Raw genomic sequence first — 14124 nt, forward strand, 5'->3', positions numbered from 1 at the left:
TGGTAGCTTTAAGTTCTAATGGCTGCTAGAAATAGCAAAGCATCTTACAAACGCAACATCACTCTTCAGCCATACGCAGGGACCACTCTATCAGATGAAACTTCAGTATCTACTGTTACTTCACGATGTTCAGTTTTTCTATACTAGAAAAGATAAACCCAAGAGTAAAAAAAAAAAAGTTTTCAAAATATAAGCAGCTCAGACCGAGGCACAAATTGGACAGTAAAGAGGAAGTTCAGGAGTAGCTTTTGCCACATGCATCAGAACATGCGAGATGTTGCACAAAAAACTGTTTACCTAGAAGGTAAAATTTTCCTCCTCCGATTACTGTTTCCTGTAACACAGGCCAGCTTTATCTCCTCTGCCAGTTCTGAGCGTATGCATACAAAAACACAGTTTGCAGCCCAAATTTCTTGCTTTTGAAAAAGATCATACCATAACTGTGCGCATCTTCCCTACAGTATCTCCAAGACTGAGTCTCCAGATACTTCACAAAAGGAGCATAAAAATGTACCACTTCCCCAGGTTTGCAGAAGAGATTTGCTGCGAGAGAAAAAACTGCAGTCCTCTCTGCAGAGCTGACAAGCCAATGAACAATTGAAGTCTCATTTGATCTGTAATTGGAACAGGCTTTACACAGAACAAGAATCTTAATGCCTAGATAGAAGTTGCATTTTTAGTATTAACTGATAAAAAGACTGGTTATAAATTTGTACTGCCCATTGAAGTGAGAATTCCTAAATCTAGCAGCTCCAGCAAAGTTAACTCTTACACTGATAAGGAATGAGAAAATGCATTCAGCTAAGCAAAGGATTTTAAAAATGATTTATCAGTGCAAAAACCTCAGTAGCTGATTGTCACACGTGTCCTGACATGTAAACGCAGAAATATTTTAGACACAAATGCCAAAAATAATCCCAGAGCAATTCAGCCCTGTACAGAGAACTGGGCAGATCTTTTGAACCACCAGTCGAATTCTCAGTGCTGGCCAGCTGCATGGTGTATTTCAGCCTCTGGGAAGAAAAAGGGCAGTCTTGCAATACATACCGGTTTTGCTTTGCAAAGATAAATAATGACAAAACCCATCTGTTTCTTACAAACATATAAATTATTTTATTTACAAAGCCATGTTACAAAAAAAAATAATAATAATAAAGCAAAAAACAAAAAATACAATCGCTCACTAGAGAATATCTCCAGGCCCGGTGTTGAACCATGGCAGTATCAATCAGATACATGTTTGTTCTGTTTTTCCTTTTTTAAACTGTAAGCCGTAGAATTTACTATTTACACCTACTTTAGACATTTATTCTGCTTACAATTATCACAAGCATGGAATGAATTCTATTTGATACTGCTAATACATAAAGGTGCAGGACAAAGAATGAAAATACTTAGTGTTACAAAATATGGATTTTAGAAAAGAAATTGGCTGTACAAGTATGGCATTTTTTTTTTCTTAGAATGATTGGACATGCTTTCTTCAAAAGTCTTCTGGAAAAGGTTCTAAAATCTGTAGTAGGAAAGCACAATATAGCAGGTGCAAATTCATTTCTGTGCAACAACAGTTATTTAATATATCCCATGACTGACCAGCTATGCAAAACCCACAGAGTTTTGTTAAAGTGCCATGGGTCAACAGCATAACAAAATATAAGGTGTAAATAGAAAAATTTCTTTTTTTCTTCTTTTTTTTAAAACAATAGTTCACTGAGAATCAGCAATAATAGAATATGCTGTATAAACTATTCTCTACAAAGGTCGATCAGCACTATTTACAATTGTTACATCAATACAAAAGAAGGCATACAAGTTATCCAAGTCGCTTTTTATGGCTGACGGGCCTATGCATTGCGTATGTGTAACAACCAAAGCTTCTGAGCCTCTATTGCTGGAAACAAATCACAAGATTTTCAGGCAAATGGGGAAGAAAAAGAACTACCGAGTGAATGCTACACTAATAATGCATTATAGGCTGGTCCAGTTTGTATCCATTTTTTTCAAATGTTTACTTCCATTTCACTTCTCAGGCTGAAATTTTTGATACAGATAATTAAATAATGATTCTTTGATGATGAAAGAACACTGTGGGATTTTACTTGGTGCTTAACTTGCCTGAAATGCTGTCAGGTGTAAGCCAGTTGAAAAAAAAATTAAGCAGCATTCAAAGGACAGGCTCCATATTCCAGCTTTCCAATGAAAAGATGCATGGAAAGAGCTAAAGCTTCCTAGAACTACAAAATTGCTCCTTCGGTCATTGATTAGCATTATTTCTCAGAAGCAACCACTGAATCTCACAACCACCGTTTTCCCTCAACAACTAGAAATAGCAGTTCATTGATTACAGAGGATGACTTTGTTACTGAGATTTTTAAACTCCTGCAGTTTTATAACTCAAAATAAATTAAAAAAATCAACATAGTACTGCTCCTAAAACTGAACAAGACAAAAATTGTGCAAAAATAACAAAGATATGTACACATTTTTCAGTCTGAAGAAATGTACAATAAAAACATAATTCAAAGAACATTTTAAAAATATAAACATTGCTTAAACTTTCCTAAGTTTCATACTGTTTCTGAAACTATACCGGTCAGTTAGCTCTGAAGTATAGCAAAACATAAATTATTACAAAATTAACACTATAAAAATTTATTTTAAGAATATTTCTAAACTTTTTTCAAAGGGTCTAGCCTTGTTTATAATTGCTTAAACATTTTTAGTCTTAAAATTTGCCTTAAGCCTTCTTTTTTTAAAAAAGAAAGTAGTAATAATCTCCCTATTTGCAGTCTCTCGCCTTTCCCCAAGATGTAAATAAACCAGCATATAAGTGCACTTTTAACACTGTAGAAATAAAAATTAACTCCTCTGTACTATTGTTCCAGTACCTAGTATTGGCTTCCTGATTATAAAATCTATATTTTATTAAAAAATTATTCAGTAATCCTATAAGAAACACTGTCAGTGCAATTCTATTAATGCAAGCCAATCTGCTCAACTGCTGTCCTTGCAAACCCAAACTGTTTACTGAAGTTATCAAGTGCTATGACCTCAAGTGTCCCGAAATCCACCAAGATAGGGAGATTTTACGTGTCGAGCCCCTGATAACATTAATTACAGTTTGGTGCAAAAATCCTCTCTGTATTGACTGAAGTATAGATTCCTTAAGAGCCTGATCCTGGAAGAGGCTGAACACTCAGAATTCCCATTGAAATTATTAAATGCTGTAGGTACAGAGCACCAGTCAGGATTAGTCCCTAAAGTTGCAGTGCCCCAGCTGTTTGCAAATTACTAAGAAATGCACTCAATTTTTATCCATAGGACAAGCTTAAATACAGAATTACTGTAATTTTTATTTAATGAAAAAATTTGGAGATCCTTTAAATAAATTCAAATCATGATCTGGATTTTTTTTTGAATGTCCGCTGTGTTCTGGTAAGGAAACAAAGGGAGCATTGCAATGCTAACAGCTTTAAAAGGCATGAAACATAACCAAGCAGAACGCACAGATCAGTGGCAAATACAAGTGAAAAACTAAACAAATCACTATTACAGTTTTCTGTAAATTTAATTCTCTTTAAAACCACAAATTCATAAAAGGTTAAATCCATCTGCAGGACGTAGAAAAGAAAAACCCTGTGGAGTAGGGCTGCTGAGAGCTAGAGAGTACAGGCTGGTTCCTTTTCCTTGTTACGGAAGAGTCCTTATTCTACCAGTCCGGTTTGATGTCTTCTAAAAGAGAAACCAGAGCCAGGTTCAAAATCACAAAATGTCTTTCAGTATGTAATACTTTAGTAACATCTGTGTCTGACAGAACTCAAAGCAGGAATTTATTTCGAGTCCCTGAACTAAATTCCCTCCCTGTTTACTGATTACATTAGACCTTTAAGAAAAGGAACTGCTTTGAATAACCAGCGTATTTCCTTTTGGGACTGTCTGATTTTAGTAAGCGTTGGTGAATCTCATGTTCATTAACTTGGTGTATCATTACAAATAAAGAGCAGCAATTAGACGACAACTCTGAAGAATCTTTTCCTCTACACAGCATATTTTCATGCACAAGGAATCCCCGCACAGCACACACGTTATCACCTTCCCTTAATAAAATGATCTAGTTACTCAGTATTTAAAAACCACCGCATACTGAGGTCTTGGAAGTGTTAACACATTCAGGCACCTAAAAGCACTATGAAGACAAAAACACTCGATTAGTTACAAACCTAGAACAAGGATAAAATATGGAGAAAACAAGCTTTTAATACATAATTTGTATTAACAGGCACAAATAATTTTACTGTAAAACTACCATTCCATTAATGTTTGTTAAAAACCACGTAGGTTTTGTAGGGAAAAGTAATATTTTTTAATTAAAGCAACAGTAGTTGGAAAAACAGGCACGCTTTTATGTATACAAGCCCCTGTTCAGGTCTCAAATAGATGCAGCCACATTCAAATTAAACATGAATTGAGAACAATTCGTCTGAGTTTAACCTGACTGAGTTTAATGCGATGGGAGAGAGCAGACAGGCCCACAACAGTTATCCTCACAGCCACCAGTCCCCCACAGGAGTACCCGAGAGTACAGTGTACTTCAACAAATGCAGCCAATGACCAAAAGAAACTGCTTGTGTGAAATCAAAACAGCCACAGGGCACCTTTATCTCACAACTCAATAATGGAAAAGACCCAGTTATTGGTGGCAGGTGACTTTCACAGCACTGCCGCATGTCCTCTCAGCTCCGACTGGACACCTTCGGAAGGTGAGTGGGGAAGCTAGCTTTCTCAGTAGGACTGCACGCAGGCGATCATAGGTTCAAACGAGACTGGGTTTACAGCCCACTGCAACTTCCTGAATGCCTCATTCTCACCCAGTCACTCAACCCCATATTGAGTTAAGGACCCCCCTCACTTCTAACTCCCCCTCTGCACCAGCAGACAACCCCGACAGGTTGCCTGACCAGGTGACACAGTGGAGGCAGTCCAGAGTAACCGCTCTATACTCTCATTTATCTTGACAGCTGCAATTCTACTTCAAACTGCATTGTTTAAAGTCTGTTGTTCTGACTTGTATTCGTGAAAACTTGCCTGTTTTTTCCAACTATAAACCCCAGTGTATAGCAGAGATTGTCTGTGCCTACAGACCTTGCCTCACTTGGACTCCCTGATTATCATGGTTACAATACTAACATTAAAAACAAGAGAGCTCAGTTTCCCCCAGTAATACCTTTACTGCCACAGCAGATACTTGCATATCCACTTACTATGACCTAATTAATAACACCTTTATAAAGAAATATTATAGCACAGTTTAAGACTAAAATTTTATTTAGAGACTATTCAGTTGCTAGATCGGAGATGAAAGCTGTCAACAAAGCAGCTCAGATTTTTATTGACAGTGACAAGCATTCATTAGATTGGTAATCATTATTCATGGTTCCAAATGCTAAAATCCTGTGTTGAGTTTAAAAAAAAAAAAAGGTTAAAAGGTTAACAACACTTACTACATCTTGATTTTCTTTTGTATTTGTATTCTGAGCTCCATATTCAACTATGAAACTGACAGAAACATATTTTTAACAATGAAAAGTTTGCGGGGCTTAAAACAAGCAAGCACTTCTATGTTTGATAAAGTTACGGAAACAGGCAGCTGAAAAGCTCAGCAATAGCCTCTGTTTACATAAGGCTGCCACAAAATTAATGTTTCGTACTGTTAGGTTTTCCCCATGGGATCTACGCAACAGATCCCAACAAGCTCTGCTCCTCAGGTAGTGTGTATTTTATACTAACACAGGAGCAGGAGGTTAAAGCAAAACCAGTTTTGCACTTCAGAACAGCTTTATCCCATGTTTGTTACTGGGAGTTGGACGACAGTGTCTCACACAGGAAAATGCCAGTCCTTAGAAGTATGAAGAAACTTGCCACTTTTTTCCCTTCAGAGTAAGTCTTCCATACGTATACTGCTTTGCATTCAGCACCAAGAGAAAAAAAAATAAATTTACTGTTTGGCTGTTCACCTCAAGATGCGAGTGATTCAGAACATTTTTAATGGGGATACAGTTGCGGGTTATCATTACTACAATCATTACTATTCTTTTGCTGTGTCTACACAGCAGAAACTAAGCAACACAGCCATTTGGAATAACTGCTCCTGTATAATTTAGCCAGAATATGTAACGGAATTCTAAAATACTGACTGGTTGTACAGAAAAATCCTCTGGAATTCTTGTGACTACACCTTGCTGAGGTGGGAAACCTTTTCATACCAAGGATCCTGATAATGAATTCTTGATAAACTACTCAACTTGGAGAGTCAAACAGTAGGAGCCATATTAAAAAAATAAACTAGTCTATCAGTCCTCCGGACAAATGAGGGCTGGATCTCAGGTCAAGCACCTGTCCTCACATAAAAGCCGAGTTACAGAATTTAATATAATTATCTGACTAGTAGTCTGTGTGATAAACAGGTACGGTGGGAGCGCTAAGGATTTCTCACAGTCTAAGAAGAATTCAGATTATGCTTATTTTAGTTATGCTTCCAGATGAGTTTCTCTGAATAGTCAAGTGCCCTGTCTTCTCTGTCCTGTTTCTGTTCTCCTTTTGCTGCTTTCACTTTTGGCCTATTTTTAAATGCTGTCCCTTCTATGCCAGTTTGGGGACTCTGCTGTGCCATCTTGCTCAGCAGGGGAAGTTGGATAGAAAAAACACATTAGCTTAGCTGGATCCTGCACAGACAGTTTCTGCTGCTGCTGAGTTTGCATCACCAAAGCAACAGCCAGTGAGCAGCACATAAGCCAACCTGAGGTGTATTACAGGTGGTAAAAAACAAGCAGAAAACTTGTTATTCATAAATCTCAGAGGGGAAAATAGCTGGAAAAAAAATTAAGTGAGAGGAGAAATCCAGTATTAGTTTACCGAAAGACAGCTTCTATAAAGAACTGTATTCATAAGGAAATTGTATTTTAAGGTTATACAGTATAAAATATTTCAAAACTGCTGACAGACTACTTAAGTACACTTTTTTTTAAAGGAACTTACTTGTCTGTTGTGTACAGGGTTTGATGTACTCGAAGGACTGGATTGTGACAAAGCTACACTGCTATTTTTTCCAATCTGAAAGACATTAATTGAGCAGTAGTGAGAGGCGTATTTGTCAGTTGAATGCAGATGCTGGTAATGCCTTCCCTTTCCTGTGGAAAGTGGCACTAACTGCTTTGCATTTGGAACACAGGTATTTTGCTATTGCAAAAGATACACTTCTTCGTAATTGTCTCTCAGAGCCTGTATACTTTAAATAAACTCTCAAAAGGCACATAAATACTATTACAGGTCAGAAAACAACACAAGAAACAGTTACCGGGGGAATATAGATTGTAAAACCCCACCACTCTAGACCGAAATACTAGTTTCTCTACTTACTGCAGTCACTTAGCGCAGCTAGTCAGCAACTGAGAGAGCACAGAGTGCTCAAGGTCACAGACTCCTCCCCAGTGGACCTTCCCCACTCCTGGGGAGTTTAAAGCAAGTGGCCAAGCACCACAGCATGCCTTAAGTTACTCCTTTTACTTCCATACAGAGTCTTCATTTATTATTGCTCAATAAAGCAAATATTAACCAAAAGAATCAAACTCCAGAGAGTTTCTTTGGGAATGAGTGCAAATTGATAGTACACATACATATATTTTAAAAGTACTTAGTTAAAATACTGTGATATTCAATCTGCATATTTCAATGCTTGAGAAATTACAGCACTCTGCAAGAGCAGTCTGTCTGAGGTTTTTCTACAACGACCCATAAACATAGTGTAGATATTTCTGTTGCGATACAAAAGGGGAGACAGCTGCTGAGTCAGAGGAGTAGTTCCTTGGGGGTTACAAGGCTGACAAAAATTAACTATGGACACCTGCCTGCAAACAGCAGATGACCGGATTTTGAAGTTATTCACAAGGTCAATGGACTTCAAGTAACGTCAACTTTAATCATTCGATGGAGAGGTAGCAAGGACCTATCTTCTAAACAGTGAGAAATGCCGTTGCAAGTTTCTTACTGAATAGATGGGACTGTGGCATTGCTTGGCAGGGTTTTCACCAACATCATAGTTTTCTCCTTCCCTTCTGCAACATCATTTGTTATTGTGCCCTTTCACGTATATAGTGTAAGGTAGCCTTTGTCTCCCTCTCCATGTCTGCCCTTTCTCACAGTGACTGTTTAAAACAGGGTTCTCTATTCACATTCTATCCAGAAGAAATGTTTCAAGTTTTCATTTACAGCCAATTCTGAAGGCAGCTCCCATGGTGCACAAAGATTAAAAGGGCAGGCCTCTGCCTATCCTGTTCCCTTTAGCTTGTCGTTTTGCATGCCACAGCTGCTGTTCTCTAGGTAGTACTGTGCCATGTCAAGCTTTTCTTCAATATACAAACCTTGACTAAAGATACAGAACCTTGTAAAATCTTTCCTATCCATTCAGAACATCGTGACAAACCTTTCTTCTCTACATCCACCATTATAATATTCGTAACATCCTTTCATAATAAAATACACGTCCATCTTTTAAATGGAAAAACAGCCACTAGGAAATCGACTTGCTGAGATCCTAGAATCATGAGAGGGAATATTATACTTCTTTAGGCTTCATTCATTCAGTGCCCCTATGACTAACAGCCTGACTCTCTACGTAAGACAAAGCAAGGAGCAACACAGCTTGCAGCACTGTGGTCGGCTTCGAGCTGCTTTACTGTCCTATCTATCTTCATTCAGAGCTGGAAGGGCAGCGCTCCAGGACAGAAGGGTAATTCAGACTGAACAGTTACAGCGCTCAGTGAAAATAAGAAAAAAAGATTCCCAGTTGTGTCGGGTCTTTAATGATGGGAACACCACTTCAAAAGGATTAGGGTGAGGCAGACTTAAGTCCCTTATTTTCTTTTAAAAATAAAGTATACTTCAAAACCTAATGGTTAACACTTTCTGTTGCTATCTACCCAGGCCAGACTTGAATTAAATTAGAAAAAAAAAATACCTGAGCCTATCACCAGTCACTTGAGTTTTTTTCTGCGTTCTTATTCTCTTAATTTAATTTGCGCAGTTACATCAGGGAACAGGAGTAAGATTTTAAGTAATACTGATTTTTTTGGTGGTATTTTTACTGTGATCGCATTTCTAGAACACAGCAAGTCAAAACAGCAGGGCTTAAAAGTGATTTCAAGTGTTGTATTCTCCAGAGTTTTAATATTCACATGTAGACTACGTAATATTATTTGACCCATATGCTTAAGAGGGTACAAATTTCATTTATTTATAGCACAAATAAACAGTAGGAAATGTCTATTTTGTTATCGCATACAATTCAGTATCATTGTCACAAAGACAATTAGCTGCCAGCCAGATGTCTGAAATACAACCAACTCCAATTTACCTCTTATTTTTGATTACTAGTGTAGCCCCAAGACCAGCAGTATAAGAGGAAGGTGTGACCAACTTTTACATACACACACACATATATGCATGTATACATATATATGTGTATGCACCTGTACATGTATATAAAACCATTATGTTTAACAATCTATGTATTATTACACTCATTACATATATTTAACCTTTTACTTAAAGAAAAAGTATTACATATTCACATATATTCAGAATTTGATTCTTTATGTTTATTTACTTCCATTACTGTGCAACATGCTGAAATACATCACAAACTGGAACAAGAACGTCCCCCAGGAACAGATTTAATCACTAGAGGAGTCAGAATTTGAACTCAGAACCTCCTGTGTATATCTATAAGACTTCCTCAGACTGTACTAGCTACAGATACAGTCTATGTACTGTGAAAAGAGGATACAATCCATTTCCTACTACCAATGTTCGTACCAAAATAACAATTTTCACTTTTTCTTCCCATGTGAGATAGTATATCTCAGGGCAATTTAATCTCTTTGGGCACAAACATATTTCAAAAATCAGGTGTGTGACAGAATGAAGACTTTGCAGCATCCTCCACTGACTTCAGTGACTTAAAGTTAGTTCTGATTGCAGGACGCATTTAAAAGGCTTAAAATAGAAAGACAACGCTACTACCCGTTTTTAAAAGCCAAACAAGCAATCTCAGTTGCACCTCTGCTGGAAGTAGGGAAGAGACAATATACCTGCTAAGCCATTCTTTGAGACCTTCATTCTGTCTGCTATCACAGTTTTAGAATTCGTTTATTCCCTTCCTCCACTCCCATTTCTGTCTGCTATTACCTGTGGATTGCCTTGCCCGAGATCTTACCCTCTTTGTTTCCAAATTCCACTTTATGTGCAATATCCTTAGGAAATGAGAGTTTCACAGCAGTTCAGAAACAAAAAAAATCTCCCAAGCTACTTTCTCTAGATTTTCTGAGGTATTCTATTTTCTATGGTTTTGTCTTCCAGAGGCCAGGGCCAAGCTTTGTTTTCCGTGCACTGCACAGCAGTGGACACGGCAGCAGAATGAAACAGTAGATCATTATAAGATCATATTGGCAGTTTTTCCACCAAATTTTACTTCACATATATTTTTGTCCTTACACAGCATCACTGAAAGAGAAGCCAAAGCTCTATTGCAAGTGACAATGAAGTAAGAATCCGTAACCTTATCTGTTGCACTGACTCCAATACTCTGAACACATGCACACTAAAAAAGATAGCCAAATGTCCACTAAAGGTCACCTGGTTAAGATTCCAGTTTCAAACAGGAAACAGCATCTGAGGTCAGGCACCTCAGACTCTCCCCACAGGGAAAGGTAGATGCGAGCATTTTACGTAACAGAAACGAGACTTGTGTAACGTTAAAAGATGGATCAGCAACAAGTTTGGGAAAAGAAACAAACAGAAATGCTGACTCTTGTCTTCCTGTTTTAATGACACAATTTATTTCAGAGAGGAGAATTAAGATCCAAAGTTAATTTCTAAAAATTATTTCTCCATTCTGGACATTCAGTTTTACTTTCAAAGATACAAATGGCTACTTTATTAATTGAATAAAAAACCCCCTCATAAAATATTTTTAAAAAGTGTGTATATATATTTTTTTTTAACTCTGAAAGCACCTTTCTATGATTGGTACAAAACAAATACAAATATGTTTCTCTATTAACCTAGAAAGTAAGTTGTGTGATGAAAAACATAGTATTTTCTTTTCATAATGCATGAAATATTTCAAGTCAGTCAAACATGACCTGCAAAAAAAGAACTGGAAGAGTCCCTTACCTGCCGAGAGATGGAGCTGCTTGTAGGATCTGGCACCGCAGAAATAAGGTTGGCAGTGCTCTTTCTATGAACACTATTCATACCAGGCATTTTAGTGATTTTACAGGCTTTGCTACTAGAACTAGAGTTTTTGCGTTTTTTTCCTTCTGATTTGTCGAAAGAAAGGGGTAGAGAAGACACTGCATTATGTGCTCCCAGGGAGTGGTCCCCTGAGTGGTGCACAAGAGAAGATACAGACAGATTAGAAGAGTCAATACTGCTTACTACCATGCTCATATGTTTCACTGAGTCTGTTGAACTACTTGATAATGAAGTCCGTCCTGAGGGCTCCGATTTGGCACTGAGTGGGCTTGTTCCGTTATTTGTATTGTGCACAGACATACTGTTATAGGAAGATGTAGCCTGATAGGAGTTCAAAGTTGAACTGGGGTTCAGGACACAGTTCTTTTTGTGGGACCCTGAAAATGAAGACGAGGAAGATGTCTGCAAAGATAACGAGGATGATGACGACGACTGCGGCTTTTTCTTTTTGTTACTTGAAGACTCATCACTCCGAGATGACAGGTCTTTCACTTTTGAGGATTTGCTGGTTTTTGTTTTGGATGGCTTGTGGGATGGGGAAGGGATGACTGCTGGCACTGGTGACACAGCTGATGGCGCCTTAAAAGTTGAGTCCATGATACTTAGGCTTGCAGCCACGTGAGGAAAAGCCGTAGTGTGTGACATAATGGAATTCGTATCTGACGTTGTCACAAAGGCTGCATTTGATAACATGGCTGATGTCATTATGTAAGAAGAAGAAGTGATTCTCGAACTGATAGGTGTTGAAGGAATATACACCGCACTGGGGTTGCTGAAAGGCTGCAAGACCGATGCTGGAAAAGGAGTGGAGACGTGTGCTGCTGGAGAAGGCATGGGACTATCTGCCGCAGGAGGAATTTTCCTAAATAGAGAAGGGGGGAGGGGCGAATAAGTTTTAGATACATAAAAAATTCCATCTGAACAATGCAAGTAGGAAATGATTTCCAGGAAGGACCAACTTATTAAAAAAGGCAAACCTAGTTCATTCTAATTTTGATTCCTATTCTACTAATCACATATATTTTAATATTCACAGTTCAAAATCAGCCCTGCATTCTACAACAGCTTAAAAATGCTTTTACTTCTGATTTTTTTCCCCTCTTCTTAAACTTGCAATTCCATTATGAGGTTCTTTGGGGTTTAACACAAACAACAAAACCCAAAACGTGTGTTTTAATATTGTAGGGACTTGGGAAAGCTGGGTCATGAAGTATATTTTCCTAAAAATTAATTTTGAAATGAGGCACATGAAATCTGTGAAGGCAGCGGAGACCTAACAGAAGATGATTAGGTAAAGAACGATGCAGCGTAATTTTCCCTATAAAATTCTGTCACGGCACGTGAGCCCTAAACTGTGTAACTCAGTTAAACCAGAACTGAGCTCCACTTCAGCACAAGTGCCCCATGTAGCAATCAAGTGCACAGTGTTACAATTTAATCACTTTATTACAAATTTAATTTCCTATTTTCCTCTCCTATGTTACCACACAATTAAAAAATGCAAATAAAATGCCTGATGGTGGGATCTATAAACATTCTAGTCACTATGTTTCATTCATTGCATATGTTTTGCTTGAAAGTTCAAGTTGTGGAACAGTTTCAGTATCAACCTAAACTCACAGGTTAGATTTGATGAGGGCAGTAAATGAGCCAGTTTGGGGGTTTATGAAGCACTTCATCACTGAGCTTAAAGAAGAAAGGAGGAAAGCTTATCCCTTTCCCAATGCAGTGCTAGTCCCAACAGCTCACTTGAGAGCTGGTTAGACAGGATTAACTAGGTAAGTTATTGATTAATTTCACTGATACTGAAGAATTGGCAGACTATTAAACAATGCTTGATAAGCTTGATAACTAGTTGAGTACTATTCTGAGAATAAAATTTAATAATATTACCTGTGAAATTAGTAGTATTCAACTTCCTTTCTATTCAGCCACCACCTTCTATTATTTAATCTAGTCCAGTGTTAAAAAAGAACCAGACTTCCATAGCGTCTCTTGGAAAATTATCATGTGAGCTTTTCTCATTATTTAGACTAAAATTTAATTCATAGTTTAATCCTATTTCTCTTTGTTAAGAAGCTGTACATCACCATAACTCTGCCCTTGTTACCCTCACTACTGACACCTTTTCCATTTTTAAAGGCTTACTCTTGCCCTCAAAGAAGTACGGTAGAAGAGCAGCACTGTGTGTGCTGTTTTATCATAAATCAAATCCTAATTACAAGTGTTCTCTCCTGGTACTCTTCCTATGGAGACTGTCAGACAGAACACTGTTTATGGCACAGTTACATAAGGGATTACATACAGCCCATGCAGCCAGAAATGAGGAAGTCCTGCTGCCTGTGACTTGCTACACGAACAAAGCTGCTTATCAGATCCGTTCCTCACTTTATTTTTAAAGAAGGGCCAATAATTCTTACCCACCTTTGTAAAGTACTTTGAGAACTAGGGATAAAAAGTGCTTTGTAAATGTTATCATCGTTCTCAAAATATGGCCTTGCATCCCTTTACCTTTTGTCTCAGCTGGATGAGCCACAGCTACAGAGCTGCACTAGCACTGGTTATAAAATAAGAGCTTTACGCATACCCCTGCTTGGGGAAGACAGGAAAAGATCAGTCCAGAGGAGGGTTGAGGACGATAGAAGAATACAATAGGGGTTAAGCACTGTGAGCTTCCTGTGTTACACAGACAAGTAAGTACGGATGGAATTCATTAAAATATTAGAGGTTACATAAACAGCTAGAATTTGGGAAAACATTTACAATTGGATTTAGTGGGAGCAGGATGAGGCCTGTTTATTTCTTGTATCATAT

General features: G+C 37.8%; 1 protein-coding gene across 3 annotated transcripts in view; it reads right to left on the bottom strand.

Moving 5' to 3' along the window:
* Positions 1-1094: 1094 nt before the first annotated feature.
* ATXN7L1 (ataxin 7 like 1) overlaps positions 1095-14124 on the bottom strand; it is a 120746-nt gene continuing 107716 nt past the window's right edge. For all 3 annotated transcript variants that reach the window (XM_076328557.1, XM_076328550.1, XM_076328560.1), the window contains 3 exons: positions 11230-12172; positions 7036-7110; positions 1095-3732 (listed from right to left, as the gene is read on the bottom strand). In XM_076328557.1, the coding sequence (XP_076184672.1) occupies positions 3691-3732; positions 7036-7110; positions 11230-12172 (1060 nt within the window). In that variant the 3' untranslated portion in view covers positions 1095-3690. The remainder of the gene's footprint in view (positions 3733-7035; positions 7111-11229; positions 12173-14124) is intronic.

Source organism: Aptenodytes patagonicus, chromosome 1 (assembly GCF_965638725.1).
Source record: "Aptenodytes patagonicus chromosome 1, bAptPat1.pri.cur, whole genome shotgun sequence".
Lineage (NCBI taxonomy): Eukaryota > Metazoa > Chordata > Aves > Sphenisciformes > Spheniscidae > Aptenodytes > Aptenodytes patagonicus.